General features: G+C 48.6%; 1 protein-coding gene across 1 annotated transcript in view; it reads right to left on the reverse strand.

The window, feature by feature from the left end:
- Positions 1-3,072: 3,072 nt before the first annotated feature.
- The window catches only part of HROB (homologous recombination factor with OB-fold), a 28,538-nt gene continuing 5,383 nt past the window's right edge, over positions 3,073-26,227 (reverse strand). The window contains exons 4-10 of the mRNA XM_060255343.1: positions 22,562-22,645; positions 18,233-18,370; positions 13,939-14,047; positions 10,597-10,682; positions 10,211-10,360; positions 6,967-7,168; positions 3,073-3,844 (exon numbers count right to left, since the gene is read on the reverse strand). Coding sequence (XP_060111326.1) covers positions 3,771-3,844; positions 6,967-7,168; positions 10,211-10,360; positions 10,597-10,682; positions 13,939-14,047; positions 18,233-18,370; positions 22,562-22,645 — 843 coding nt within the window. The 3' untranslated portion in view covers positions 3,073-3,770. The remainder of the gene's footprint in view (positions 3,845-6,966; positions 7,169-10,210; positions 10,361-10,596; positions 10,683-13,938; positions 14,048-18,232; positions 18,371-22,561; positions 22,646-26,227) is intronic.

The following is a 26,227-nucleotide window of genomic DNA, read 5'->3' on the forward strand; positions in this document are numbered from 1 at the left end:
TTACTCACGAGCTGCTGAAGTTCCAAGTTCTATCAGACTAACACAGGGAAAATAAAGGTTCCAGTTCCTCCTTTACTTTGCAAACAACTTCTAAAACGATTGTGAAAAAAATGGAGGGTCTCTGGACTGCTACAGCTTCACAGCTAACTGGGAGTAGCCATCTTGGTCTACTTCCACCCCCACGCCCTTCAGCCTGGCTGGGTCCTAGATTTAAAGTCACAGACACACCATCCGGAAAGGAAGCCTTTCCAAGGTTCCTCTAGTTCTAAAGTGGAAAGGCAGGTGCCCGCTGTGGGGGCGGGGTTCCCCCCCCCACCAGTCAGCCGACTGGGGACGGGAAGGAGCCTGCAAAATGGGATCTCTAGCTGGCTGGATCTCTAGCTAGTAGGCTTCCCAATCCCCAGGTCCCAGAGGGGGATCCCCCGGTTTTACAGGCTTCCCCCCTCCCCCAGCCAGCTGGCCGGCGGGGGAAGCCCCGCCCCCAGAGCCATCATGCACCTCTATGAACAATTCCCATAGGGAATAATGGGGAATTGATCCGTGGGTATCTGGGGCTCTGGGGGAGCTGTTTTTTGAGGTAGAAGCACCAAATTTTCAGTATAGCATCTAGTGCCTCTCCCCAAAATACCTCCCAAGTTTCAAAAAGATTGGACCAGGGGGTCCAATTCTATGAGCCCCAAAAGAAGGTGCCCCTATCCTTTATTATTTCCTATGGAAGGAAGGCATTTAAAAATTTGTGCAGTCCCTTTAAATGTGATGGCCAGAACTCCCTTGAAGTTCAATTATGCTTGTCACACCCTTGCTCTCGGCTCCGCCCCCAATGTCTCCTGGCTCCACCCCCAAAGACTCCTGGCTCCACCCCCAAAGTCCCCAGATATTTCTTGAATTGGACTTGGCAACCCTACTAGCTAGGCCAAGCAGGCCTCACTCGCCTGGGGCTCTCCTTTCTTGCATCGGGTTGTTTTTGGCTGGGGTGGTGGTGGCATATGAGTTATGCTAATGAGCTCCGCCACCATTTTTCTACAAAATGACCCCTGGGCATTTGGAATCTTTGTGCTAACATTTGTGGCCAGATTACTTCTGCCGCTTTGGGAAAAGGAGGGAAACTGCCACTCTCTTGCTGCTAATTCAGTATTTCTTTATTACCTACATAATTTTTTTCCCTCCAAACGACAAATGAAACAATGATATTTGGTGAGAGCCAGTTTGGTGTAGTGGTTAAGTGTGCAGACTCTTATCTGGGAGAACCGGGTTTGATTCCCCACTCCTCCACTTGCACCTGCTGGAATGGCCTTGGGTCAGCCATAGCTCTAATAGAGAGCCAGTTTGGTGTAGTGGTTAAGTGTGCGGACTCTTATCTGGGAGAACCGGGTTTGAGTCCCCACTCTTCCACTTGCACCTGCTAGCATGGCCTTGGGTCAGCCAGAGCTCTGGCAGAGGTTGTCCTTGAAAGGGCAGCTGCTGTGAGAGCCCTCTCCAGCCCCACCCACCTCACAGGGTGTCTGTTGTGGGGAGGAAGGTAAAGGAGATTGTGAGCCGCTCTGAGACTCTTCAGAGTGGAGGGCGGGATATAAATCCAATATCTTCATCTACCTCACAAGGTGTCTGTTGTGGGGAGGAAGGGAAAGGAGATTGTGAGCCGCTCTGAGACTCTTCGGAGTGGAGGGCGGGATATAAATCCAATATCTTCATCTACCTCACAGGGTGTCTGTTGTGGGGTGGGGGGAAGGTAAAGGAGATTGTGAGCCGCTCTGAGACTCTTCGGAGTGGAGGGCGGGATATAAATCCAATATCTTCTTATTATTATTATTGCATCCAATTTAAACACTGCAACCGGCAAATCTAAACAACCTATTCACGTGGAAGGCTCAGATATATGCAAGAAGCTCTGTAAGAGAGGCAGCTCCGTTCTCATCTGAGGGGAAACTTCAAGCTTGCAATGGGTGCACATCCATGAAGCTGAGTGGGACTAAGAAGCGAGGCCCAGTTCCCCAGAAGCATGAAGCTCCGCATGAGCATAGAAGCATAAACCACAGGGTTTTGAATAGCCACTATCATACCTAGAACATATGAACATATGAAGGTGCCTTCTACTGAATCAGACCCTGGGTCCATCAAAGTCAGTCTTGTCTACTCAGACTGGCAGCGGCTCTCCAGGGTCTCAAGGAGAGCCAGTTTGGTGTAGTGGTTAAGTGTGCGGACTCTTATCTGGGAGATCCGGGTTTGATTCCCCCCTCCTCCACTTGCAGCTGCTGGGATGGCCTTGGGTCAGCCATAGCTCTGGCAGAAGTTGTCCTTGAAAGGGCAGCTGCTGTGAAAGCCCTCTCAGCCCCACCCACCTCAACAGGGTGAGATATAGGAGATTGTAAGCCGCTCTGATTCAGAGAAGGGCAGAGTATAAATCTGCAATTCTTCTTCTTCTTCTTTTTCAAGCTGAGGTTTTTCACGCCTATTTGCCTGGACCCTTTTTAGTTGGAGATGCCGGGGATTGAACCGGGGACCTTCTGCTTACATATGAACCTATGAAGCTTCCGTCTACTGAATCAGACCCTGGGTCCATCAAAGTCAGTCTTGTCTACTCAGACTGGCAGCGGCTCTTCAGGATCCCAAGCTGAGGTTTTTCATGCCTACTTGCCTGGACCCTTTTTAGTTGGAGATGCCGGGGATTGAACCAAGGACCTTCTGCTTACCAAGCAGATGCTCTACCACTGAGCCACCATCCCTCCCCAAAGATAGCGGCACAACTGGAATTTTTAGTGTCATGTTAGGCTGACTGTTGTGTTTTTACTATTTTAATTATGTGTTATATGAATTTATTCCATGCTGTGCACTGCCCTGAGTCCCACTTTTTTTTTTAACAAGGGAGGGCACTTTAAAATCCAGTTTAATAAATAATATAATAAACAGGCTTTGCCACCACACAGCAAGACATCGCACAGAATTATTCTCAGCACAATTTGGCTGCCTGGCCCAAAGTACCTGGAGTCTGAAAGTGACCAAAGCGTCAGGCGAGAAACAAAGTTAGAGATCAGATTCTGCAAACATTTAAAAAAATAAATAAAACAACACGAGTTTGTATATACACAGACCCGCCCGTACTGGCCATTTTATTTCTTCTTTGAAAAAACTGTCAGCCCATAAATAAAGGAGCCAAAATAATCCACAGAAAAGGAATCCAATGAGGGAATGACAGCCACTCCCTGCCTTCGTAAAGCTCAACCTGCAAAAGTCATGTGCCGGATGCTTATTTTCATGTAATTTGTTCTGTGCTCCTCGAAGGCGATTTACAAGATGGGACCGTGTTGCAACCCGGTTTGAAACAGGACACCCACAGAACAGCTGGCATCTCAAACCCAAACCGAAGGGCAAACGCTTCAGATGTGAACCGCCCGTCACGCTGGGCTCCAACTGCAAAACAAGCCCCAATGCAAAACAAAAACAGCTCTGGAGTCAGGTGCTGAGTTCTCAAGGCTAGATGTTGCTAGTGCCAGACAAGTCCTTAAAGCAAAAGGCTGCATCTCCAGAGAAGGTCTATAAGATGGTATGAGCTGCTGTGGGCAAAATCCCCACCCCAAGGCACAAAGATCACCTGAAAGAAACCCCATTTTCTCCCTGTTCCGTGAAGGTGTCCTCATTAGAACTCCAGTCAGCGTTTATAACAAATGAGAAAAGGTCCATCTTGCTGGGCAAAAGTCCTCCCCTGAACTCAAGACTATGTCCTTGGTTTGCCCGCAGCAAGGATGCTCTAACTTTTAAGCTGCAGAGAACCGTCATAGGGCGCTTTGTGCATCCGGGTTAGAGAAAAAGTCATCAGGCAGCTGTCCGAGAAGCTGGTCCAGGTCATCTGTGTGAACAACACGGGAGAAGTCAGCCAGATTACTAAACAGAAGGAAGCCACTTCAGTCCCACCACTCAGGGATTCCTGTGCTGTACATCAAACTGCCCTGTCCACCTACTGAGGAAGCCGTTTTGTGGCAGCCATCTTGCAGCTGTGCCCTTCACTCTAGATCAGAATTCCAGTGGTGCCTGAAGACTGAGGACCCCTTACTACCACCACAGCACAAGGCTCTTTGCTCTGTGACTGAAGGTAAGCTATAGCAGCCATCTTGTGGCTGGCTCCACTTAATTGAGGCAGCCATTTTGTGGCTGGCTCCACCTACTGAAGCAGCCGTTTTGCGGCAGCCATTTTGCAGCCGTACCCTTCACTCTAGATCAGAATTCTAACGGTGCCTGCAGATTGAGGAACCCTTACTACCACCACAGCACAAGGCTCTGTGACTGAAGGTAAGCTATAGCAGCCATCTTGTGGCTGGCTCCACTTATTGAGGCAGCCATTTTGTGGTTGGCTCCACCTACTGAGGCAGCCGTTTTGTGGCAGCCATTTTGCAGCCGTGCCCTTCATTCCAACGCTGCCTGCAGATTGAGGACCTCTGAACTACGGTAACCTGCTACACGTAATAAGATCAAGGTTTGGCCAGAAGATGCTGCTTGCCTCTATAGGGGCACCCCACTTGAACAAGGGGACCCCAAGCTAAGGAAACAAAATGGATTCCTGTCAGAAACAGGCCAAGGAGATGCTCTCCTTGCAAAATAGCAGAGAAACATGCTTGGGCCTGGCCTTGATTACAATGCAGTCTTCTCCTGGTCTGGCTACTCTCCCCCTCTCAACAGAATGATGAGATTATTATGGCTTCAACAGGTAATGTACTGTGTCTGTTTTAATCCTCTGCCAACTGATTAAGTGGCCATCTCCTCACCTCCTTACTGCAACTCAGCTTCTCTTTTGTTTAACGCTATGGTAATGTCTGACCCCCATAGCACAGAGTGGTAAAGCTGCAGTACTGCAGTCCGAGCTCTCTGCTCACGACCTGAGTTCGATCCCGGCGAAAGCTGGGTTCAGGTAGCAGGCTCAAGGTTGACTCAGCCTTCCATCCTCCCGATGACGGTCAAATGAGTCCCCAGCTTGCTGGGGGGAAAGTGTGGATGACTGGGAAAGGCAATGGCAAACCACCCCGTAAAAAGTTGGCCGTGAAAATGTCATGATGAGACGTCACCCCAGAGTCAGAAACGACTGGTGCTTGCACACGGGACTACCTTTACCTTTTTAATGTCTGACGCCTGGACAAATCCTTTGTCTTTTGTGCTTTACTCCTCCTCAGGGTATCTCTGTTAAATTGCTTGAACCATTAAAACCCATTCTGACCCATACTGACAAACACTACTGAGTCAGCCTCACCTATTGCTTCAACCTGGAAATCCATTCAGACACTCAGGAAAGATACATCAGTGCTCATTAGGGAGCCATCAGAGCTCTGGGAGGGTCTTCAACTCTCCAAACCTTATAAAACGTGAGAGCAAGCCACACCTCCTGGTTCAGTCTGAGCCCATGTAGACAGATTATTCCCCCCATTATTCTAAGTAAGGGGATCCTCACACATGACATGATGGCAGGGCACGTCTCCATCTTTAATTCCCAAACGGACCTCTGCACATCTGGACAGGTAGCAGGGATGGAATTCTAGCAGGAGCTCTTTTGCATATTAGGGCGCATCCCCCCTGATGTAGCCAATCCTCCAAGAGCTAACAAAAAAGAGCCTTGTAAGCTCTTGGGAGGATTGGCTGTATCAAAGGTGTGTGGCCTAATATGCAAAGGAGCTCCTGCTAGAATTCCACCCCTGACAGGTAGTATTACCTTTCTAATAAACCCTAAAAGCCCCTATCTCTCACCTCTATTTTCATAGCCTCTTGACTGCGTGTACTGTATTGTCTCTGTGTGTGACTGTACCTTTTTTACATAATTTTCTAGTAAAACATTATAAAATATATTTTATCTGGAGTCTTTCTTCTTGAAACTGAACCTTTGTATTATCGGCGGAAAAGATCCCTGCTCTAATTCCTTCTGCCTGAGTCTCCCTCGTGCTAATTCCCCATCGAAAAGAGGAGACTCCTAGCATTTCCAGTAACAAAAGCACAGGGTTGGATCCAGCCTTTTTTCCCCACACCATCTCCCCCTTAACCAGTTCTCCTCATTATAGCCGCCTTCCCATGCAGCTTTTGTCCAAGCAGACCCCACGATCCCCCAGCTCGGCCTTGACGGTGCTCAAGAGGTTTACCTTCTCTTTCGCTAAGCGGAAAAGCTGGTTGGATCCAACCCGCTGGCAGCAATGAAGAACACAAGTAGTTGGGTGCCCCCCACTGGGGAGGAAGGCTGGGTAGAAACGATAAAAGGAGGCGCTTCCCTAGACTCAGTCTACTAAGCTTATTCATGCCATGGTCATTGTGCTTCGGAATTTGCTTAGTGCCAGGGCTTTTTTTTTTATAGTAGGAAACTCCTTTGCATATTAGGCCACACACCCCTGATGTAGCCAATCCTCCAGGAGCTTACAGTAGGCCCTGGACTAAGAGCCCTGTAAGCTCTTGGAGGATTGGCTACATCGTGGGGGTGTGGCCTAATGTGCAAAGGAGCTGCTGCTAGAATTCCACCCCTGATGTAGCCAATCCGCCTGGAGCTTACAGTAGGCCCTGGACTAAGAGCCCTGTAAGCTCTTGGAGGATTGGCTACATAACAGGGGTGTGGCCTAATATGCAAAGGAGCTGCTGCTAGAATTCCACCCCTGATGTAGCCAATCCTCCTGGAGCTTACAGTAGGCCCTGGACTAAGAGCCCTGGAAGCTCTTGGAGGATTGGCTACATCAGGGGTGTGAGGCCTGATATGCAAAAGAGCCCCTGCTAGAATTCTATCTCTGGACCCTGTATGAAGAGCCCTGTAAGCTCTTGGAGGATTGGCTCCATCAGGGGTGTGTGGCCTAATATGCAAAGGAGCCCCTGCTAGAATTCTATCTCTGGACCCTGTACGAAGAGCCCTGTAAGCTCTTGGAGGATTGGCTACATCTTGGGGGTGTGGCCTAATATGCAAAGGAGTTCCTGCTACAAAAAACCCCAACCCCTGCTTAGTGCTGTATTTACCTGAGCAAGACTTTGGTGAGGACATGCTCAGCACCGACTTGCCCATTCCACCATCCTCTGGAAATGGCGCCCCCTGGCTTGAGGCCAGGGGACCCAGGCAGCAGTTTTTACCGATCTCGTCGCTGTGCTCCTTTCCAAAATCTGTTGCGGCCACGGTGGGTGGGGCATCCGTGGGAGAATCCTGCTGGAATCCAGACTCCGCCTGCAGACACAAGATCCCAAGGCAGCTGAAAAGCTCAGCATTTTGAACGTCTCCAAATTTTCAGAAGTCTGAGAGCCAGTTTGGTGTAGAGCAGGGGTAGCCAAACTGCGGCTTGGGAGCCACATGTGGCTCTTTCGCACATATTGTATGGCTCTCAAAGCCCCCGCCGCCCTGTTGGCAGCTTGGAGAAGGCATTTAGAGTTGCTTTCTTTCCATCTCTCCCTCCCTCCTCCTTCCCCCGATCTATTTGCTTCCTTTCCTTCTCCCTTCCTTTCTTCCTGCTTGTGCCTCTCAAACATCTGATGATTATTCTATATGGCTCTTATTTTAAGCAAGTTTGGCGACTGCTGGTTAAGAGGTTAAATGCGCAGACTCTTATCTGAGAGAACCGGGTTTGATTCCCCATTCCTCCACTTGCAGCTGCTGGAATGGCCTTGGGTCAGCCAGAGCTCTCTTATCTGGAAGAACTGGGTTTGATTCCCCACTCCTCCACTTGCACCTGCTGGAATGGCATTGGGTTAGCTATAGCTCTCTTGTCTGGAAGAACCAGGTTTGATTCCCCACTCCTCCACTTGCACCTGCTGGAATGGCCTTGGGTCAGTCAGAGCTCTCTTATCTGGGAGAACCGGGTTTGATTCCCCACTCCTCCACTTGCACCTGCTGGAATGGCCTTGGGTCAGCCATAGCTCTCTTATCTGGGAGAACTGGGTTTGATTTCCTACTCCTCCACTTGCACCCGCTGGCATGGCTTTGGGTCTGCCAGAGCTCTCTTATCTGGGAGAACGGGGTTGGATTCCCCACTCCTCCACATGCACCTGCTGGAATGGCCTTGGGTCAGCCATAGCTCTCTGATCTGGGAGAACTGGGTTGGATTCCCCACTCCTCCACTTGCAGCTGTTGGAATGGCCTTGGGTCAGATATAGCTCTTGCAGAGTTGTCCTCCAAAGGGCAGCTTCCGTGAGAGCTCTCTCGGCCCCACCCACCTCACAGGGAGTCTGTTGTGGGGGAGGAAGGGAAAGGAGACAGTGTCCACTCCGAGATTCAGAGTGGAAGGCGGGGTATAAATCCAATACTTTCTTCTTCTCTCGAGCGACAGACCCTCCCTGCAAACTGCTCAGCAGCACAGCTGGGAGAAGATGCCTCCGATCCACCTAACCCAGTTCCATCTGTATCGATCAAGGGAAGCTCTCCGAGGTCTCTGCTGGAGATCTAATCCAACATGTGACAGCTCAACCTGCCCAAGAACCTCACCTTCCCTATCCTTCAATAAAACCACAGATCCAGATAGTTGTGAGGTTGCATTCTGTTGGCACGTGGGGGCTTTTCAGAGGGCAGTCCCCTTGAGCCCACCCCATCAGCTAGATCTAGGATTGGTCTACCAACGGCTACCAATGCTCCCTCTAAGCTGCAGAGTCTTATGAGCAAAAACTCTACGTTGTGAGCTACTGGCATTGGTGAGCTGCTGCATCAATGAGTGTGCTCTCGGAGTCCTCCTTCCTGAGCTGAGGCAAAAAGGTGTGAGCTGGAAGCTAAAAATCTGTGAGCTAGCTCACGCTAACTCAGCTTAGAGGGAACACTCACGACTACTAGCCGTGGTGACTGAGGGGAACCTCCGTTAAGCCTCTGAAAGGCCTGGCAGTAGATGATACGAAAGATGTCAACGTAAGACCCTGGAGAGCAGCTGCCGGTCTGAGCAGACAAACTGATGGTCTGACACAGGGTAAGGCAACTTTGTGCTCTTATGCGAGGGACCCACATCTTCAGGGTGGAGTGAGCAATATCAAACAGCTCTTCCCCACCGGCTGCCAGAAGGCATCGCAAGAGAAGCGAAGGAGCTGTCTAAAGTCTTGAACGCTCCTTATCTTTTTCCCTGAAGTCCTGAATCCCTGGGAGAAGCCATAGGGCAGGGGTGTCGAACTCATTTGTTCTGAGGGCTGGACCTGACATAAATGTGACCTTGTCAGAACGGAAGGAGGGACGGTGGCTCAGTGGCAGAGCATCTGCTTGGGAAGCAGAAGGTCCCAGGTTCAATCCCCGGCATCTCCAAAAAAGGGTCCAGGCAAATAGGTGTGAAAAACCTCCGCTTGAGACCCTGGAGAGCCGCTGCCAGTCTGAGAAGACAAGACTGACTTTGATGGACCAACGGTCTGATTCAGTGGAAGGCAGCTTCATATGTTCATATGTCTAAGGGGAGGGACGGTGGCTCAGTGGTAGAGCATCTGCTTGGGAAGCAGAAGGTCCCAAGTTCAATCCCCGGCATCTCCAAAAAAGGGTCCAGGCAAATAGGTGTGAAAAACCTCCGCTTGAGACCCTGGAGAGCCACTGCCAGTCAGGGGAGGGACGGTGGCTCAGTGGCAGAGCATCTGCTTGGGAAGCAGAAGGTCCCAGGTTCAATCCCTGGCATCTCCAAAAAAGGGTCCAGGCAAATAGGTGTGAAAAACCTCCGCTTGAGACCCTGGAGAGCCGCTGCCAGTCTGAGAAGACAATACTGACTTTGATGGACCAAGGGTCTGACTCAGTAGAAGGCAGCTTCATATGTTAGGGGAGGGATGGTGGCTCAGCGGTAGAGCATCTGCTTGGCAAGCAGAAGGTCCCAGGTTCAATCCCCAGCATCTCCAACTAAAAGGGTCCAGGCAAGTAGGCATGAAAAACCTCAACTTGAGACCCTGGAGAGCCGCTGCCAGTCTGAGTAGACAATACTGACTTTGATGGACCGAGGGTCTGATTCAGTATAAGGCAGCTTCATATGTTCACGTTCATATGTATGGGTGTGAAATAACATGTTTGTTAAAATCCAGGCCTTGTTTCTGACGCTTCGGAATGACAACGCTGCTAACATGCAAAAACAGACTGTGTTCCAAAATCGTTACGACATTTTTTGTTTATAAAGCATAATGCAAATATTTCAGTAATGCCCAACAAAAATAAGTAACAGAGGCATAACCAAAGAAGAGGTCTGCGTTTAAAAATACAAACAGGATGCGCCGCAATCCATATACTGCCCAGCCGATGCAGAAAAGATGAACAAAGGATGCTTCTTACCTGTGGCAAAACCATCTCCGCTCCTCCCCTGATTTCTTCACGCGGCTGAGTTGGCTTCCTGCTACCGAGTCCTGGTGGGTAGATCTTCACCAAATTATTGGGCGTCACGTTGAGGTAGTGGTTGCGATGCGACGGGGAGAACACACCCACCTGCCAAATCGAGGCAGCCAATTGCCAATTTTTTTATATTCCACTGAACCACATCCCGCACCCCCCACCCCACCGCCCCCAAAAGGGCTCAACGCAGTTTGCGAGACAACCACGTACTCAGCTGTCTGGATCCTCTACAAAGAAAGGGCTGGTATGCTTCATTCTTCGTAAAGAGCCGTTCCCCCCCGTGGGGAATTCATCCAAGCCTATCCAGGCCTGGGTTTACTTTTCAGTACCTGCTTCAGCAGAAGGACCGAGCCAGCTTTAAATTCACTCTCTCTTTGCTCCAGCAACAGACGGTGGATCGTGCCTTGCATTTCCCCTGCATCAGCAAGAGAAAGACAGTGAGATACGGGAACGAGGACACTCAGCTGCCAGGAAGCCAAGACAAAAATATACTGGCTGTTACCCAGGGCTTTTTTTTTTTTTTGTAGCAGGGGCTCCTTTGCATAGTAAGCCACACAGCCCTGATCCTTCTGGAGCTTCATACAGGGCCTACGTACAGGGCCTACTGCAAGTTCCAGGAGGACTGGCAGGGCTTTCTTTGCAGCAGGAACTCCTTTGCATAGTAAGAGCGCTTCATGTGACAGACTTTACCATAAATCCAATATCTTCATCTACCTCACAGGGTGTCTGTTGTGGGGGAGGAAGGTAAAGGAGATTGTGAGCCACTCTTAGGAATGGAAGGTGGGATATATATCCAATATCTCCATCTACCTCACAGGGTGTCTGTTGTGGGGGAGGAAGGTAAAGGAGATTGTGAGCCGCTCTGAGACTCTTCAGAGTGGAGGGCGGGATATAAATCCAATATCTTCAACTACCTCACAGGGTGTCTGTTGTGGGGGAGGAAGGTAAAGGAAATTGTAAGCCGCTCTGAGACTCTTCTGAGTGGCGGGCGGGATATAAATCCAATATTTTCAACTACCTCACAGGGTGTCTGTTGTGGGGGAGGAAGGTAAAGGAGATTGTGAGCCGCTCTGAGACTCTTCAGAGTGGAGGGTGGGATATAAATCCAATATCTTCATCTACCTCACAGGGTGTCTGTTTTGGGGGAGGAAGGTAAAGGAGATTGTGAGCTGCTCTGAGACTCTTCGGAGTGGAGGGCGGGATAGAAATACAATATCTTCTTCATCTTCTATCTATCTATCTATCTATCTATCTATCTATCTATCTATCTATCTATCTATCTATCTATCTATCTATCTATCTATCTATCTATCTATCTATCTATCCAAGATAAATCCAATATCATCTATCTATCTATCTGTCTGTCTGTCTGTCTGTCTGTCTGTCTGTCTGTCTGTCTATCTATCTATCTATCTATCAATCTATCTATCTATCTATCTATCCAAGATAAATCCAATATCATCTATCTATCTATCTATCTATCTATCTATCTATCTATCTATCTATCTATCTATCTATCTATCTATCTATCTATCTATCTATCTATCTATCTATCTATCTATCTATCTATCTATCTATCTATCTGTCTGTCTGTCTGTCTATCTACACACACGTGCAGAGAACCCCGAGAAAGGCCTGAAACACGTTGTCCCTCGTCACCTGTATCCTGAAATGAGGGCCACAAGTTGCTCTGAATGTTTGTCCTCCAAGTACATGGCAGCAAGTTGGATGCGCTGCTCCGGAGAGGAGAAGCAGCCTTCGGAGCAAAAGGCAAAAAGAAGCAACTGTACGTGACTCGTTTACTTCCCAGGACGATAAAAGTACTAAGAAGCGCCACCCCATACAGTTATACTTGACAGGATGCATTACTTCGTTAAAAAAACAAACCTTGGGAGAGTGGTATCAATCGGTACAGTAGGCCCTGTACAAAGAGCCCTGTAAGCTCCAGGAGGATTGGCTACATCATGGTGTGCGTGGCCCAATGTGCAAAGGAGTTCCTGTTACAAAAAAGCTGAAGATTTCCCAGATCCTTTGTTCCAGGTGCATTTTCCAATAGTTTCTCATAGTAGATATTTCTTGCTGGGTTTCCCATCGCTGGGGGGGTGGGGTGTCAGAGCTTCTGCTACAAAAAAAAGCTCTGGATGCGCACATAATATATATAATCATATTAGCAACCTCTGCCTTGCTCCACAGCCTGGTTGCTAACAGGCCACAGGCCGGTACTGGTCCAAGGCCCGGGGGTTGGGGACCACTGGATATAGACATAGATGTACGTACACATACATTCAACTGGACTCCATCACAAACAAGACAGGCATCCAGCACACTGTCCTCTTTCTAAGTACATCTCCATGAGAAAAATGCAGGATGGGAAACCATCAAATACTTAGATCAGGACCCGCCCCCCCCCACTTTGGAATTCTGACATGGCATGGTGGGTACAGCCACAAAATGGCTACAGCAGGAGGCGGAGCCAGCCGCAAAACGATTGCCGCAGCTTGCATCCAGTAACACAGAGGGCGTTTTCCCACTGACCTTACTCCGGAACGACGTCCCTCTTCACCGCACAGCGTCTGCGCGGGTTTCGCACCAACTGCTCCGCAGAACCCGGAAGAGCCGCAAAGTCCCGCGGCTTTTGCGTCGCAAATGTAAACTGGTTTTTGGCGGTTTCCATTTGCGACGCAAAAGGTCGGGAACTTCCTGGTTCCTCGGAGCAGCCTCGGAGCAGTTGGTGGGAAATCCGCGCAGACGCTGCGCGGTGAAGAGGGACGTCGCTCCGAGGTAAGCTCAGTGGGAAAACGGCCAGTTACATGGTGCCTTGTCTGTGGTGGCAGCTGCTGCCAAAGCAAAAATTTTCTGCACAGGCCATCATATCTCCAATGGCCAATCAGAAACCTTGCAGGGCAAAAGCCATAACTGGCCCCACCCACTTTCTAAAAACCCCGAGCGGGTGCCAAAGAAGGCATCAGCAGGTGTTATAATGCCCACAGGCACCCTTGTTGGGTCTGCGGGTTTAGAATTTGGCCGTATGGAAGACAGCTTGGTCTTCTAACAGTTATTACTTGAAAGTCCGTGGGATGACTTTCCATCCTGCGTCACTTCTATTGACATTATTTGTCCGGAGAATTTTTGCAACTGGTGATGCATCCTCTCCAATATAATTACACAGGGTGGAGTTTCTCGGTACTGTTTTCATCCAGTTCTACGCATTCATGTTCCTCTTGGGTATCGTTTTGCAGTTATTCCCGGCACAGGAAGAGGTGGTGTCCCCCCCCCCCCACTGCCGCTGCAGGTGCCATAAGACAGGTTTTTCAACTGTCTCCCTGCCCCAGTCCCTGCTTTGCAGGCGGGAGTGGGAAACGCCAAGCTTTCTGGATTTGCAATGCAGCCTTCCAGGCTTTGCTGTGATCTTTCCTAAACCTTTGGAGCAAAGTAAGTTGGGGACAGACCAGGGGGAAGCCAGAGAAACCCCTGGAGGTACATGGCTGCACCATGATGCTGTTGGCGAAAGGGGGGGGAGGAGGAAACCGCTTCCCAGCAACATCAAACCCAGAGCAAATAACCTGTGTGAAACTGGCCTCAGGCCTGCAAGCCAATTAGCAACAGGCAGTGGCTTGGGGTACCAGGCAATGCCTCTTCGCTCCCAAAGACTGAACCGCCTGCACCCTTACCAGTTGGGTCTCTGAATACGGCACCCGCGTCAACGTTGGTCCGGGTCAGTGACTTAATCATCACCGCCATGTTGAGGACTTTGTTCTTCGGGAGCTGCTTGAGAGCCGCCTGTGTGGAACGATCGAGAGGTGCATTGTGGGAATTCAGACGACAGCAAGGAAAGGAACTCCGAAGCAAGGTTAGGTTTTGTCGGTGTGGGGTTTTCTTAAGATTTGAGAAAGGATGTTTGGATACTCCCCCCTCTGCGGAAGTGGAAACGTCAATAGCCTCTGCCCTGGAAACGCAATGCCTTTTTAAAAAATTCTAACAAAAGTCCCGCCCCAGTTCCCCCCCAATACCCACATGTCGACAGAAGAGGAACCAGTGGGAAATCCCCTGGATACAATTCCACCTGTGCTTATTTCCTTTCATTCACTGGGCCTGTTCACACAGCGTGTTGAGTCCGTGTTAAGCTGACCTGGTTCTGTTCTGAATATCTTTTTTCCCGGATATTATCGATCAAACTGCCATACTGCAATTCGAATCGCTCCGCGGTGAAACCGTTTTCTGCCATCCACACGATGGCACCACACAGTTCTTTTTTTTGTTTCCCCCACTATTATGTGCATAAGCGCATCATGCGCATAAGCATGATGCGCTTACGTCTGAGGCTCCTTTTGCTCTGGGACAGCCTTCGGACATCCAGAAGTTGGTCGAGAACTTTCCAGACGGAGAAAACTACGAGTTGAAACCGGACACCTCAAAAAACACCGCAAAGGAGCAGGTAACAAAATAATCCGGTTCTGAGAAGGATCGGGGAGGCTACCACGAGTTAATACCGGGAGGCAGATGTTGCTGTCTGATCAGCCACTTTAAATCCGGAAGGAAACAGCAGCGACATCTGATTAGACTGTGTGTCTGAACAAGGCCATTCATTCAATATATCAATTACTTACCATACCAAACCTTTAATGGCATAATAGATTCAAATAAAAATACACAGAATATAAAAATTTAAACATTGGAGATAAAATCAAAATGAAACCGAGCGTACAGATGCATTCAAACATGGTCAGAATTAGATTTAAGGATGTCAGCCAGAAATTTTGCCACAGCCTCACTAACCACCCCGTCAGTATCACTCAATAAATAATAACAGGCTGGAAGAATAGACAAATCTGGGGGAAAAGAAAGCTTGCCAAATAAATCTTTACGGAGGTTATGGTAAAAAGAACAATCAAGCAAGATATGCTGGATTGAGTCAGGAGTATTCGCTCCACAGGAGCAAAGTCTATCGGCTAAAGGGACTCGCTGATATCTCCCTTGTAAAACTTTGGAGGGAACCGCATTTAGTCTAGCCAACATAAATGCCCTGCGATGACTTGGAATGGTTAAGACTGATAGATAATTGGGCATTTTGCCACAGAAAGCATAGAGACCTAAGGAAGCTGGAGAGCAAATATAAGGGTCTGTTGGCCGTAATTTCATTTCCTCCCATTCCCACAGTCTCAATTTAATACATCTGAAGATATCAATTACTTATTCCCCATGACTAGGGCTTTTTGGCCATTTACAACCAATAAAAACAAGTTTAAAAACAACCCAAAAGACAATCACATTAGTTCAGATGGCGTCAAATATTTCTTCATTACCCCACTCTGGACTGCGCCACAAGCTTGCAGCCAGGTGAGGAGGGAGCCAAACAGGGCCAACCTTTGGGTGTGGCCCGAGGTGTTCGAATGCAGACTGTCCTGGAGACTCGATTGGATGGGTGCCTTTCGCTGAGACTCGCGTCTGGTGTCTGGGCCCTCCGGTGCGAGCCTCCCTGCTGGGCCTGCCTGACGGGAGCTGTGGCACACAGCTCCGGCTGGGGGGCCGGGTCTCTCGCACGCTGAAAAGGCAGAGGAGCGGTCTGTGGAGACCCCTGGCCCTGACCTTGCAACCCCCCCAATCTTCTTTTAGAAGAAAAGTTCATGCACAGCACAATGACGTCACAAAAAGTGACGTCATCAAGCAGGCCCCCCCCCGTCCCCCTCAGGCTTCCAGATTGGGGGGGGGAGGTGGGGAGAGCTGACAGTTGTGTCCCACGCACCGATGCAAGCCCTGTCCCCCCTCTCAGCCTTCCTGCCTTGCAGGAGACCTGATCAGGGCGAAGGAGCCGATGGTCACCTCCTGCGTCCCTTGCAAGGCGCATGGGACGCAAGCCCCTTTCCCCGCTTGCCTGATTGAGGGGGCGGAGGAGCCGATGGTCGCCTCCCGCACACCTTGCAAGGCACATGGGACACAAGCACCTTTCCCCGCTCGCCTGATTGGGGGGCGGAGGAGCCTATGGTCGCCTCCCACACACCTTGCAAGGGGTGCGGAACATGAGCCCCGGCCCGACTCATTGGGGTGGCGCCCTAAGTAGACGCCTACCCCGCCTACTCCCACACGCCGTCTCAGGAGCCAAAGCAGAGACGGAGGAAAGAAGAAAAGAGGGGGGTGCCGGCTATGATGGAACCATCTCTGTCTCCAACTAAAAGCCTGGCAGAGCATCTCTGCCTTACAAGCCCCGCGGGATTGCATTAAGTCCTACAGGGATCTAGTGGTGTTTGGCAGAGAGTTCCACCAGGTTGCAGCCAGGGCTGAAAAAGGACAGCTGTAAATCATCAGGGCTTATGCAGTACTGGATACACTTTGTGGAACAACGTCTGTTGAACTACTTCCTTTAGGCTTGAAATCTATTCCAAGAAAGATGGCAGAGAGGAGACGGGCTAGGCAACCACCCAGATATCACTTCTCATGCAATTGTGTGTGTGGGAGGGAGGAGAAGGAAATAGGGTGACTGCCCGACTACCAGCCCACAATTCCTTCAAATTTCCCTCTACCTGGATTAGATCTCACACCAATACAGAGTTCAGCAAAGAGATGTGGGCAGTACTGCTTGTAACATGGGTCATGTGATGGACCTGATATGGTCCAATGTATTTTAAGAACATGAGAAGCCATGTTGAACAAGCCAGTGGCCCATCCAGTCCAACACTCTGTGTTAAACAGCGGCCCAAACCCAGGTGCCATCAGGAGGTCCACCAGCAGGGCCAGAACTCCAGAAGCCCTTCCACCATGGCCCCCAAGCATCAAGAATACAGAGCATCAATGCCCCAGACCTAAGAATATAAGAGAAGCCATGTTGGATCAGGCCAATGACCCATCGTCCAACACTCTGTGTCACAAAGTGGCCAAAACCCAGGTGCCATCAAGAGGCCCAGAAGCTCCAGAAGCCCTCCCATTGTTGCCCCTCCCAAGCACCAAGAACACAGAGCTTCACTGCCATAGACATAAGAAAATGAGAGAAGCCATGTTGGATCAGGCCAATGGCCCATCCAGTCCAACACTCTGTGTCACATAAGAACATAAGAGAAGCCATGTTGGATCAGGCCAATGGCCCATCCAGTCCAACACTCTGTGTCACAGAAGAACATAAGAGAAGCCCTGTTGGATCAGGCCAATGGCCCATCCAGTTCAACACTCTGTGTCACAGAAGAACATAAGAGAAGCCATGTTGGATCAGGCCAATGGCCCATCCAGTCCAACACTCTGTGTCACAGAAGAACATAAGAGAAGCCATGTTGGATCAGGCCAATGGCCCATCCAGTCCAACACTCTGTGTCACATAAGAACATCAGAGAAGCCATGTTGGATCAGGCCAATGGCCCATCCAGTCCAACACTCTGTGTCACATAAGAACATAAGAGAAGCCATGTTGGATCAGGCCAATGGCCCATCCAGTCCAACACTCTGTGTCACATAAGAACATAAGAGAAGCCATGTTGGATCAGGCCAGTGGCCCATCCAGTCCAACACTCTGTGTCACATAAGAACATAAGAGAAGCCATGTTGGATCAGGCCAATGGCCCATCCAGTCCAACACTCTGTGTCACACAGTGGCCAAAACCCAAGCGCCATCAGGAGGTCCATCAGCAGGGCCAGAAATTCTACCCTGTTGTCCCCCAAGCACCAAGAATATAGAGCATCACTGCTCTAGACATAAGAACATTAGAGAAGCCGTGTTGGATCAGGCCAATGGCCCATCCAGTCCAACACTCTGTGTCACACAGTGGTCAACGCTCAGGTGCCATCAGGAGGTCCACCAGAACTCCAAAAGCCCCTCCCCTCAAGCACCAGGAATCACTACCCCAGACAAGAGTGTTCCATTAGACAAACTCTTTCAAAAAGTCAGGTCATCACTTATGGCATTCCACCCCGCCCCCCAAAGAAAAGCAGAATCACCAAAGCAAAGACCTTCCCACCATGAAGCCAGGCGCAGGTTTTTACCTTCCGGAGCACCATGGCCACGCTGTACGTCCTAAGGAAGCAGGATGGGTCTCTCTCGTCCAAACCTAGCTCGGTTTTCATAGCGACCCAGGCATCTCGGCCACAGTCTTCTGCTGGCTGCTGGGAAGCAGGCACATCCTAGAGTCAAAGCACACGATCCTCAGTTAAGGCTTCCCTACGCCCTACCACTGGGCAACTGCTCGCCACTGTGGAAAGCCAACGATTCACCAAGAAGCTGCTCTGCCTGATTAGAGGGGTGCAGTATCATTTGCCCTTTCCCTTTGGCTACCCCAAAAGCATTTTTCTCCCCACCTAACCTGTTTTATTTATTTATTTCGTAGGCTTCTATTCCGCCCTTTCCCATAAACGGGCTCAAGGTGGATCACAACGTATAAAATAACAGCAAAAACCTACGGATCTAAGTTAAAACACCACATTAAAAAGAAGCAGTAAACACGATAAATAAACTGTAGCACTGGCGGAAAGGGCACAGCATATAAAGTAACCAGTTATAGGTCCACATTAAACGATGGTAATGGTGATAAGGAAAAAGGACTAAAGGAAATTGTTTTATTTTGTGATATAAGACACCTGGACATACGTGACAAGGATGCAAGCATAGTTAATTAGGCATGCAGTAGAAGAAGAAGATGATGATATTGGATTTATATCCCGCCCTCCACTCCGAAGAGTCTCAGAGCGGCTCACAATCTCCTTTCCCTTCCTCCTCCACAACAGACACCCTGTGAGGTAGATGAAGATATTGGATTTATATCCCGCCCTCCACTCCGAAGAGTCTCAGAGCGGCTCACAATCTCCTTTACCTTACCCCCACCCACAACAGACACCCTGTGAGGTAGATGAAGATATTGGATTTGTATCCTGCCCTCCACTCAGAAGAGTCTCAGAGCGGCTCACAATCTCCTTTACCTTCCTCCCCCATAACAGACACTCTGTGAGGTAGATGAAGATATTGGATTTATATCCCACCCTCCACTCCGAAGAGTCTCAGAGCGGCTCACAATCTCCTTTACCTTCCTCCCCCACAACAGACGCCCTGTGAGGTAGATGAAGATATTGGATTTATATCCCGCTCTCCACTCCAAAGAGTCTCAGAGCGGCTCACAATCTCCTTTCCCTTCCTCCCCCACAACAGACACCCTGTGAGGTAGATGAAGATATTGGATTTATATCCCGCCCTCCACTCCCAAGAGTCTCAGAGCGGCTCACAATCTCCTTTCCCATCCTCCTCCACAACAGACACCCTGTGAGGTAGATGAAGATATTGGATTTATATCCTGCCCTCCACTCCGAAGAGTCTCAGAGCGGCTCACAATCTCCTTTACCTTCCTCCCCCACAACAGACACCCTGTGAGGTAGATGAAGATATTGGATTTATATCCTGCCCTCCACTCCGAAGAGTCTCAGAGCGGCTCACAATCTCCTTTACCTTCCTCCCCCACAACAGACACCCTGTGAGGTGGGTGGGGCTGGAGAGGGCTCTCACAGCAGCAGCCCTTTCAAGGATAACTTCTGCCAGAGCTATGGCTGACCCAAGACCATTCCAGCAGCTGCAAGTGGAGGAGTGGGGAATCAAACCTGGTTCTCCCAGATAAGAGTCCGCACACTTAACCACTACCCCAAATTGGCTCTCAGTAGGGAACATCGCTTGAGCCGCCAATAAAAAGAGGGCATACCGCCAGTAGGTAAAGGCTTACATCCTTTGCTTAAGAACAAAGAAACAGAACTTAATGAGGGAAAGTGAAAATTCAAGTTTCAGGGCCGTAAAAGTGCCAAAACATCTTGAGGGGAAGGGGGGAAACACGGGAAGCGTGCGTGACAGAGTGCACGCGGATAGGATGAATAGATCGTGAGCCTGTGAGCCAATTGGTTGACAGAAGCCAGAGAAGGCGGGACAAGGGAGGCTTAAATTGAGCTGTGTTGCACCACAGACTTCGGAGGATTTTCGGGTGAGCTTACTGGCCCTAATCTTCCCACGCTTTGCAAACCGTTTAATAAACTGCTTTGCTTCTCTGATCCCACGTTTGGAACGCCTTTCTTTTCTGGTCGTAACAATGGCAATAACGTTCCCTACCAGTGTTTCCTCTAAGCTGAGTTAATGTGAGCTAGCTCACATTTTTTTTTAGTCTCTGGCTCACATATTTTTGTCTTCGCTCAGGAAAAACGACCCCAGAGCAAACTAATTGATGCAGCGGCTCACAACTTTATTGCCAGTAGCTCACAAAGTAAAATTTTGGCTCACAAGACTCCACAGATTAGAGGGAGTATTGTTCCCTAAATTAAATACCTACAGTATGTGCAAGCAGGGTTTATTTTGCAGCAGGAGCTCCTTTGCACATTAGGCCACACACACCCTGATGTAGCCAATCCTCCCGGAGCTTACAGGGCTCTTAGTCCAGGGTCTACTGTAAGTTCCAGGATGACTGGCTACATCAGGGGTGTGTGGCCTAATATGCAAAGGAGTTCCTGCTACAAAAAAAAGCCCCGTGTATAACTATAAACAGGAGAGCGACGTCTTCATCATTCAGCCTGTAATGCTTCGCAGCTATACAGGTATGCACAGGTGCCCAAATGTCTCTATAACCAGAGATCAAATTAGCAATAAAAAACGTGGTCCTGTAAGACTCGCACCAGGGGGGAATCCTCCCTGCTTCCTCACTGGGCCTGAACAACCAAAAAAACCTGGGAAATTAGTGAAGTGTCATACACAAGAAATAGCTCCTGTTAAACCAAAGTCCAAATTCATTGAGTCCCATGTAAGCATGTCAGTTTCTTACAAGGGACTGAATGAATTTGGATTTTGGTTATCTTCTGTTTGATTGTGAGAGTTTACTGCGTTATTTATGAAATGCATATAATATTGCATTTGAGTCCAATTTTGGATGGTTTCACTGTTGAGAGAGTTTTTTGGAATTAGGTTTAATGTTGTTGGGGCTTGGTGTTCGTCCATTACATTACATCTTGTGAAGCTGAGACACAGAACAGCAGAACCTCACAAGCAATGTTCCCTCTAAGTTGCGGAGTCTTGTGAGCAAAAATTCGACTTTGTGAGCTGCTGGCATTAAAGTGGTGAGCTACCGCATCAATGTTTGCTCTGGGGCCACTTTTTCCTGAGCTGAGACAAAAATGTGTGAGCTGGAGGTTAAAAAACGGTGAGCTAGCTCACGCTAACTCAGCTTAGAGGGAAAACTGGTCTCCACCAATGTTCCCTCCAAGCTGCCGTCTTGTGAGCAAAAATTCAACTTTGTGGGCTCCTGGCATTAAAGTTTTGAGCTGCTGCATCAATTAGTATGCTCCGGGGTCATCCTTCCTGAGCTAAGACAAAAGTGTGTGAGCTGGAGGCTAAAAAACTGTGAGCTAGCTCACACTAACAGCTTAGAGGGAACACTGCTCACAAGCTTCTCTGAACTTCGTGGGAGAGATGAAAATGTAATGGATGAACACCAAGCCCCAACATACAACAGTTTTAATTCAGGATAAAGAGCAGGCCTCAAATAACAGAAGAGAACCACTGCTCTCCTCTCAGATACGGAAGGGCTGGCTGCAGTGACTTAGTGCAGGATATCTGCACTGCACCTGCCCACGGGGACTCTTTCTTTTAATTTTCACTCCTCTCTTCTGGAAGAGAAGACATTTTTCAGGATCAGTCACCTAGCGGGCTCAAGCACTTCCCCATCCTTAAAGACTTCAAAACCCTGCCTACTTCCAAAATTATAGAAGTGACAGATATTCAGATGACTGGAAGTTTCGACTTTTTCATACTTCAAACCAGGGTTGTTCTTGTAGAAAAAGCCCAGCAGGAACTAATCTGCATAATAGCCCACACCCCCTTGACATCACCATTTTTTCACACAGGGTGTTTTTGTAGAAAAAGCCCAGCAGGAACTCATTTGCATATTAGACCATCACCGTTGTTTCGCAAAGGAACCCAGCAGGAGCTCATTAGGTCACACCCCCTGACATCACCGTTGTTTCACACAGGGCATTATTGTAGGAAAAGCCCAGCAGGAACTCATTTACATATTAGGCCACACACCCCTGATGCCAAACCAGCTGGAACTGCGTTCCTATGCATTCCTGCTTAAAACACAGCAGCTGTGAATACTGAATGATTTCCTGCAACCACAAGGACTACGAAATCAGTTTTGCTTTTCCTAAACACAAAAGGTGTGGTTCTTAGGAATGCCTCTGTCATCTGAATATCACACTGCACAGCGTCTCTATTGGTTACATGGAATTTTGACTCCCCCCACCTTTGCCATCTAGATTTCTTTTGCTAGAAAGCGAGCAGCGGATGATGAGCGTTACCTCAGTCCGTAGCTTTGCCAGAGCCCCGTGAGTAGGCGTCTGTGGAGCGGAGACCATGATCTCTTCCAGGTTCTTCCTGTCAGGCTTTTGAGGGGCAGAAGTGCAGGCAGGAGAGAAAACAAGGCAGCTTATATTTATGGACACACTTTCTTGCCCTGTCGTTGGCTTTCCAGAGGAACTGGCTGGCCTCTGTGTGAGACCAGATGCTGGACTAGATAGGCCACTGGTCTGATCCAGCAGGGCTCTTCTGATGTTCTTATGAAGGCCTCAGCCTCTCTGCCCTGTCGTTGGCTTTCCAGAGGAACTGGCTGGCCTCTGTGTGAGACCAGATGCTGGACTAGATGGACCTCTGGTCTCATCCAGCAGGGCTCTTCTGATGTTCTTATGAAGGCCTCAGCCTCTCTGCCCTGTCGTTGGCTTTCCAGAGGAACTGGCTGGCCTCTGTGTGAGACCAGATGCTGGACTAGATGGACCTCTGGTCTCATCCAGCAGGGCTCTTCTGATGTTCTTAATTCAAGGGTACAAAAGTTTTAAACGAAGCCAAACTTCCAAAAAAAATGTTGAATTTTTAGGGCTGGATACTAAATCAATTCCCAAGGACTAAGCATGGAATCTATAATCCTGCCCAAAGGCTTAGCTCCAATTCCTGGCCCACAGAGGCATTTCCCCACTCAAGTATAAGGCCTGTGAACAAACCCTGTAGTTCAAAACAAGAGAGAAAACAAAGTGTTTTCTTCTCACTCCAGATCAGCTTTTACCACTGTCATCCAACTTTAAAAGTTTCAGCAACTATAAGTTACTGAAAGCTATAAAAAATTATTTAAATCTCAAGTGCTTCTTGAAAATTTTTAAAACTTTGTTGTTGTTTGAATGTTTTGCACGAGCCATTTTGCACGAGCCAATGTTTTGCACGAGCCTTGAGAAAGCTTGGACGCTATTTAAAACTATAATCCTAGAAGCTCAGATAAAATACATACCACAAGTTAGGAAAGGCACAAACAGGCATAAGAAAAGGCCTGCGTGGTTAACAAATAAAGTAATGGAAGCTGTAAAAGGTAAGAAGGACTCCTTTAAGCGGTGGAAAACCAGTCCAAGTGAGATTAGTAAAAGGGAACACAGGCTGTGGCAAATCAAATGCAAGACTGTGATCAGGCAGGCAAAAAGGGACTATGAGGAGCATATTGCAAAAAACATAAAGACCAACAATAAAACTTTCTTCAAATATATTAGAAGTAGGAAACCAGCCAGGGAGGCAGTGGGGCCCTTGGATGACCATGGGGTAAAAGGACTACTGAAGGAGGATAGGGAAATGGCTGAAAAGCTAAATGAATTTTTTGCCTCCGTCTTCACTGTAGAAGACGAGAACTTTTTGCCCGCCCCAGAACCACTAATTTTGGAAGGGGTGTTGAAAGACCTGAGTCAGATTGAGGTGACAAATGAGGAGGTCCTACAACTGATAGACAAATTAAAAACTAATAAGTCACCGGGTCCGGATGGCATACATCCGAGAGTTCTGAAGGAACTCAAAGTTGAACTTGTGGATCTTCTAACAAAAATCTGTAATCTTTCATTGAAATCTGCCTCCATTCCTGAGGACTGGAAGGTAGCAAATGTCACCCCCATCTTTAAAAAAGGTTCCAGAGGAGATCCGGGAAACTACAGGCCAGTCAGTCTGACTTCAATACCGGGAAAGTTGGTAGAAACCATTATCAAGGACAGAATGAGTAGGCACATTGATGAACACGGGTTATTGAGGAAGACTCAGCATGGGTTCTGCAAGGGAAGATCTTGCCTCACTAACCTGTTGCATTTCTTTGAGGGGGTGAACAAACATGTGGACAAAGGAGACCCGATAGATGTTGTTTACCTTGACTTCCAGAAAGCTTTTGATAAAGTTCCTCATCAAAGGCTCCTTAGAAAGCTTGAGAATCATGGAGTAAAAGGACAGGTCCTCTTGTGGATCAAAAACTGGCTGAGTAATAGGAAGCAGAGAGTGAGTATAAATGGGCAGTCTTCGCAGTGGAGGACGGTAAGCAGTGGGGTGCCGCAGGGCTCGGTACTGGGTCCCATGCTTTTTAACTTGTTCATAAATGATTTAGAGTTCGGAGTGAGCAGTGAAGTGGCCAAGTTTGCGGATGACACTAAATTGTTCAGGGTGGTGAGAACCAGAGAGGATTGTGAGGAACTCCAAAGGGATCTGTTGAGGCTGGGTGAGTGGGCGTCAACGTGGCAGATGCGCTTCAATGTGGCCAAGTGCAAAGTAATGCACATTGGGGCTAAGAATCCCAGCTACAAATACAAGTTGATGGGGTGTGAACTGGCAGAGACTGATCAAGAGAGAGATCTTGGGGTCATGATAGATAACTCACTGAAAGTGTCAAGACAGTGTGCATTTGCAATAAAAAAGGCCAATGCCATGCTGGGAATTATTAGGAAGGGAATTGAAAACAAATCAGCCAGTATCATAATGCCCCTGTATAAATCGATGGTGCGGTCTCATTTGGAGTACTGTGTGCAGTTCTGGTCGCCGCACCTCAAAAAGGATATTATAGCTTTAGAGAAGGTGCAGAGAAGGGCAACTAGAATGATTAAAGGGCTGGAGCACTTTCCCTATGAAGAAAGGTTGAAACGCTTGGGACTCTTTAGCTTGGAGAAACGTCGACTGCGGGGTGACATGATAGAGGTTTACAAGATAATGCATGGAACGGAGAAAGTAGAGAAAGAAGTACTTTTCTCCCTTTCTCACAATACAAGAACTCGTGGGCATTCGATGAAATTGCTGAGCAGACAGGTTAAGACGGATAAAAGGAAGTACTTCTTCACCCAAAGGGTGATTAACATGTGGAATTCACTGCCACAGGAGGTGGTGGCAGCCACAAGTATAGCCACCTTCAAGAGGGGTTTAGATAAAAATATGGAGCACAGGTCCATCAGTGGCTATTAGCCACAGTGTATGGAGCACAGGTCCATCAGTGGCTATTAGCCACAGTGTATGGAGCACAGGTCCATCAGTGGCTATTAGCCACAGTGTATGTGTGTATATAACATTTTTTGCCACTGTGTGACACAGAGTGTTGGACTTGATGGGCCGTTGGCCTGATCCAACATGGCTTCTCTTATGTTCTTATGTTCTTATGTTCTTATTTTAAGCATTTGTCTATCAGCAAGAATTAGGTGGGCAGCTTTGTTGGTCTGAAACAATACAGTGACACCTTTTAGACCAGGGGTGTCGAACACATTTGCTATGAGGGCCGGACCTGACACAAATGAGACCTTGTCAGGCCGGGCTGTGTCAGACTGGGCCACGTGTGTACCTGTTTAAGAAGAGATACAAACATTTTAAAGGACACAGACAAACACAACTAAAAATAACTTAAAATAAAACATGCGTAAAACATTAGCACTCATTGGTCTTAAAAGGTGCTTTCTTTTTATTTCTCCCATGGGATCCAGGGAACTGGGACAAGGAAGCTCCGGCTCTTTTCCTCCCTCCCCAGGGGACCAGGAGGGGGGGAAGCCTCAACCAATGGAGAAAATTGAGGTTTTGCTCTGTAGCTCTGGTGTGCGATTGAGCAAGCCTGGCAAAGCAAGCTATGCCTCCCCCCCCCCCGCTTCCTCTGTAGCTCCTGTGTGACTGAACAAACCTGGCAAAGCAAGCTGTGATGC

This window comes from Heteronotia binoei, chromosome 15 (genome assembly GCF_032191835.1).
Source record: "Heteronotia binoei isolate CCM8104 ecotype False Entrance Well chromosome 15, APGP_CSIRO_Hbin_v1, whole genome shotgun sequence".
Lineage (NCBI taxonomy): Eukaryota > Metazoa > Chordata > Lepidosauria > Squamata > Gekkonidae > Heteronotia > Heteronotia binoei.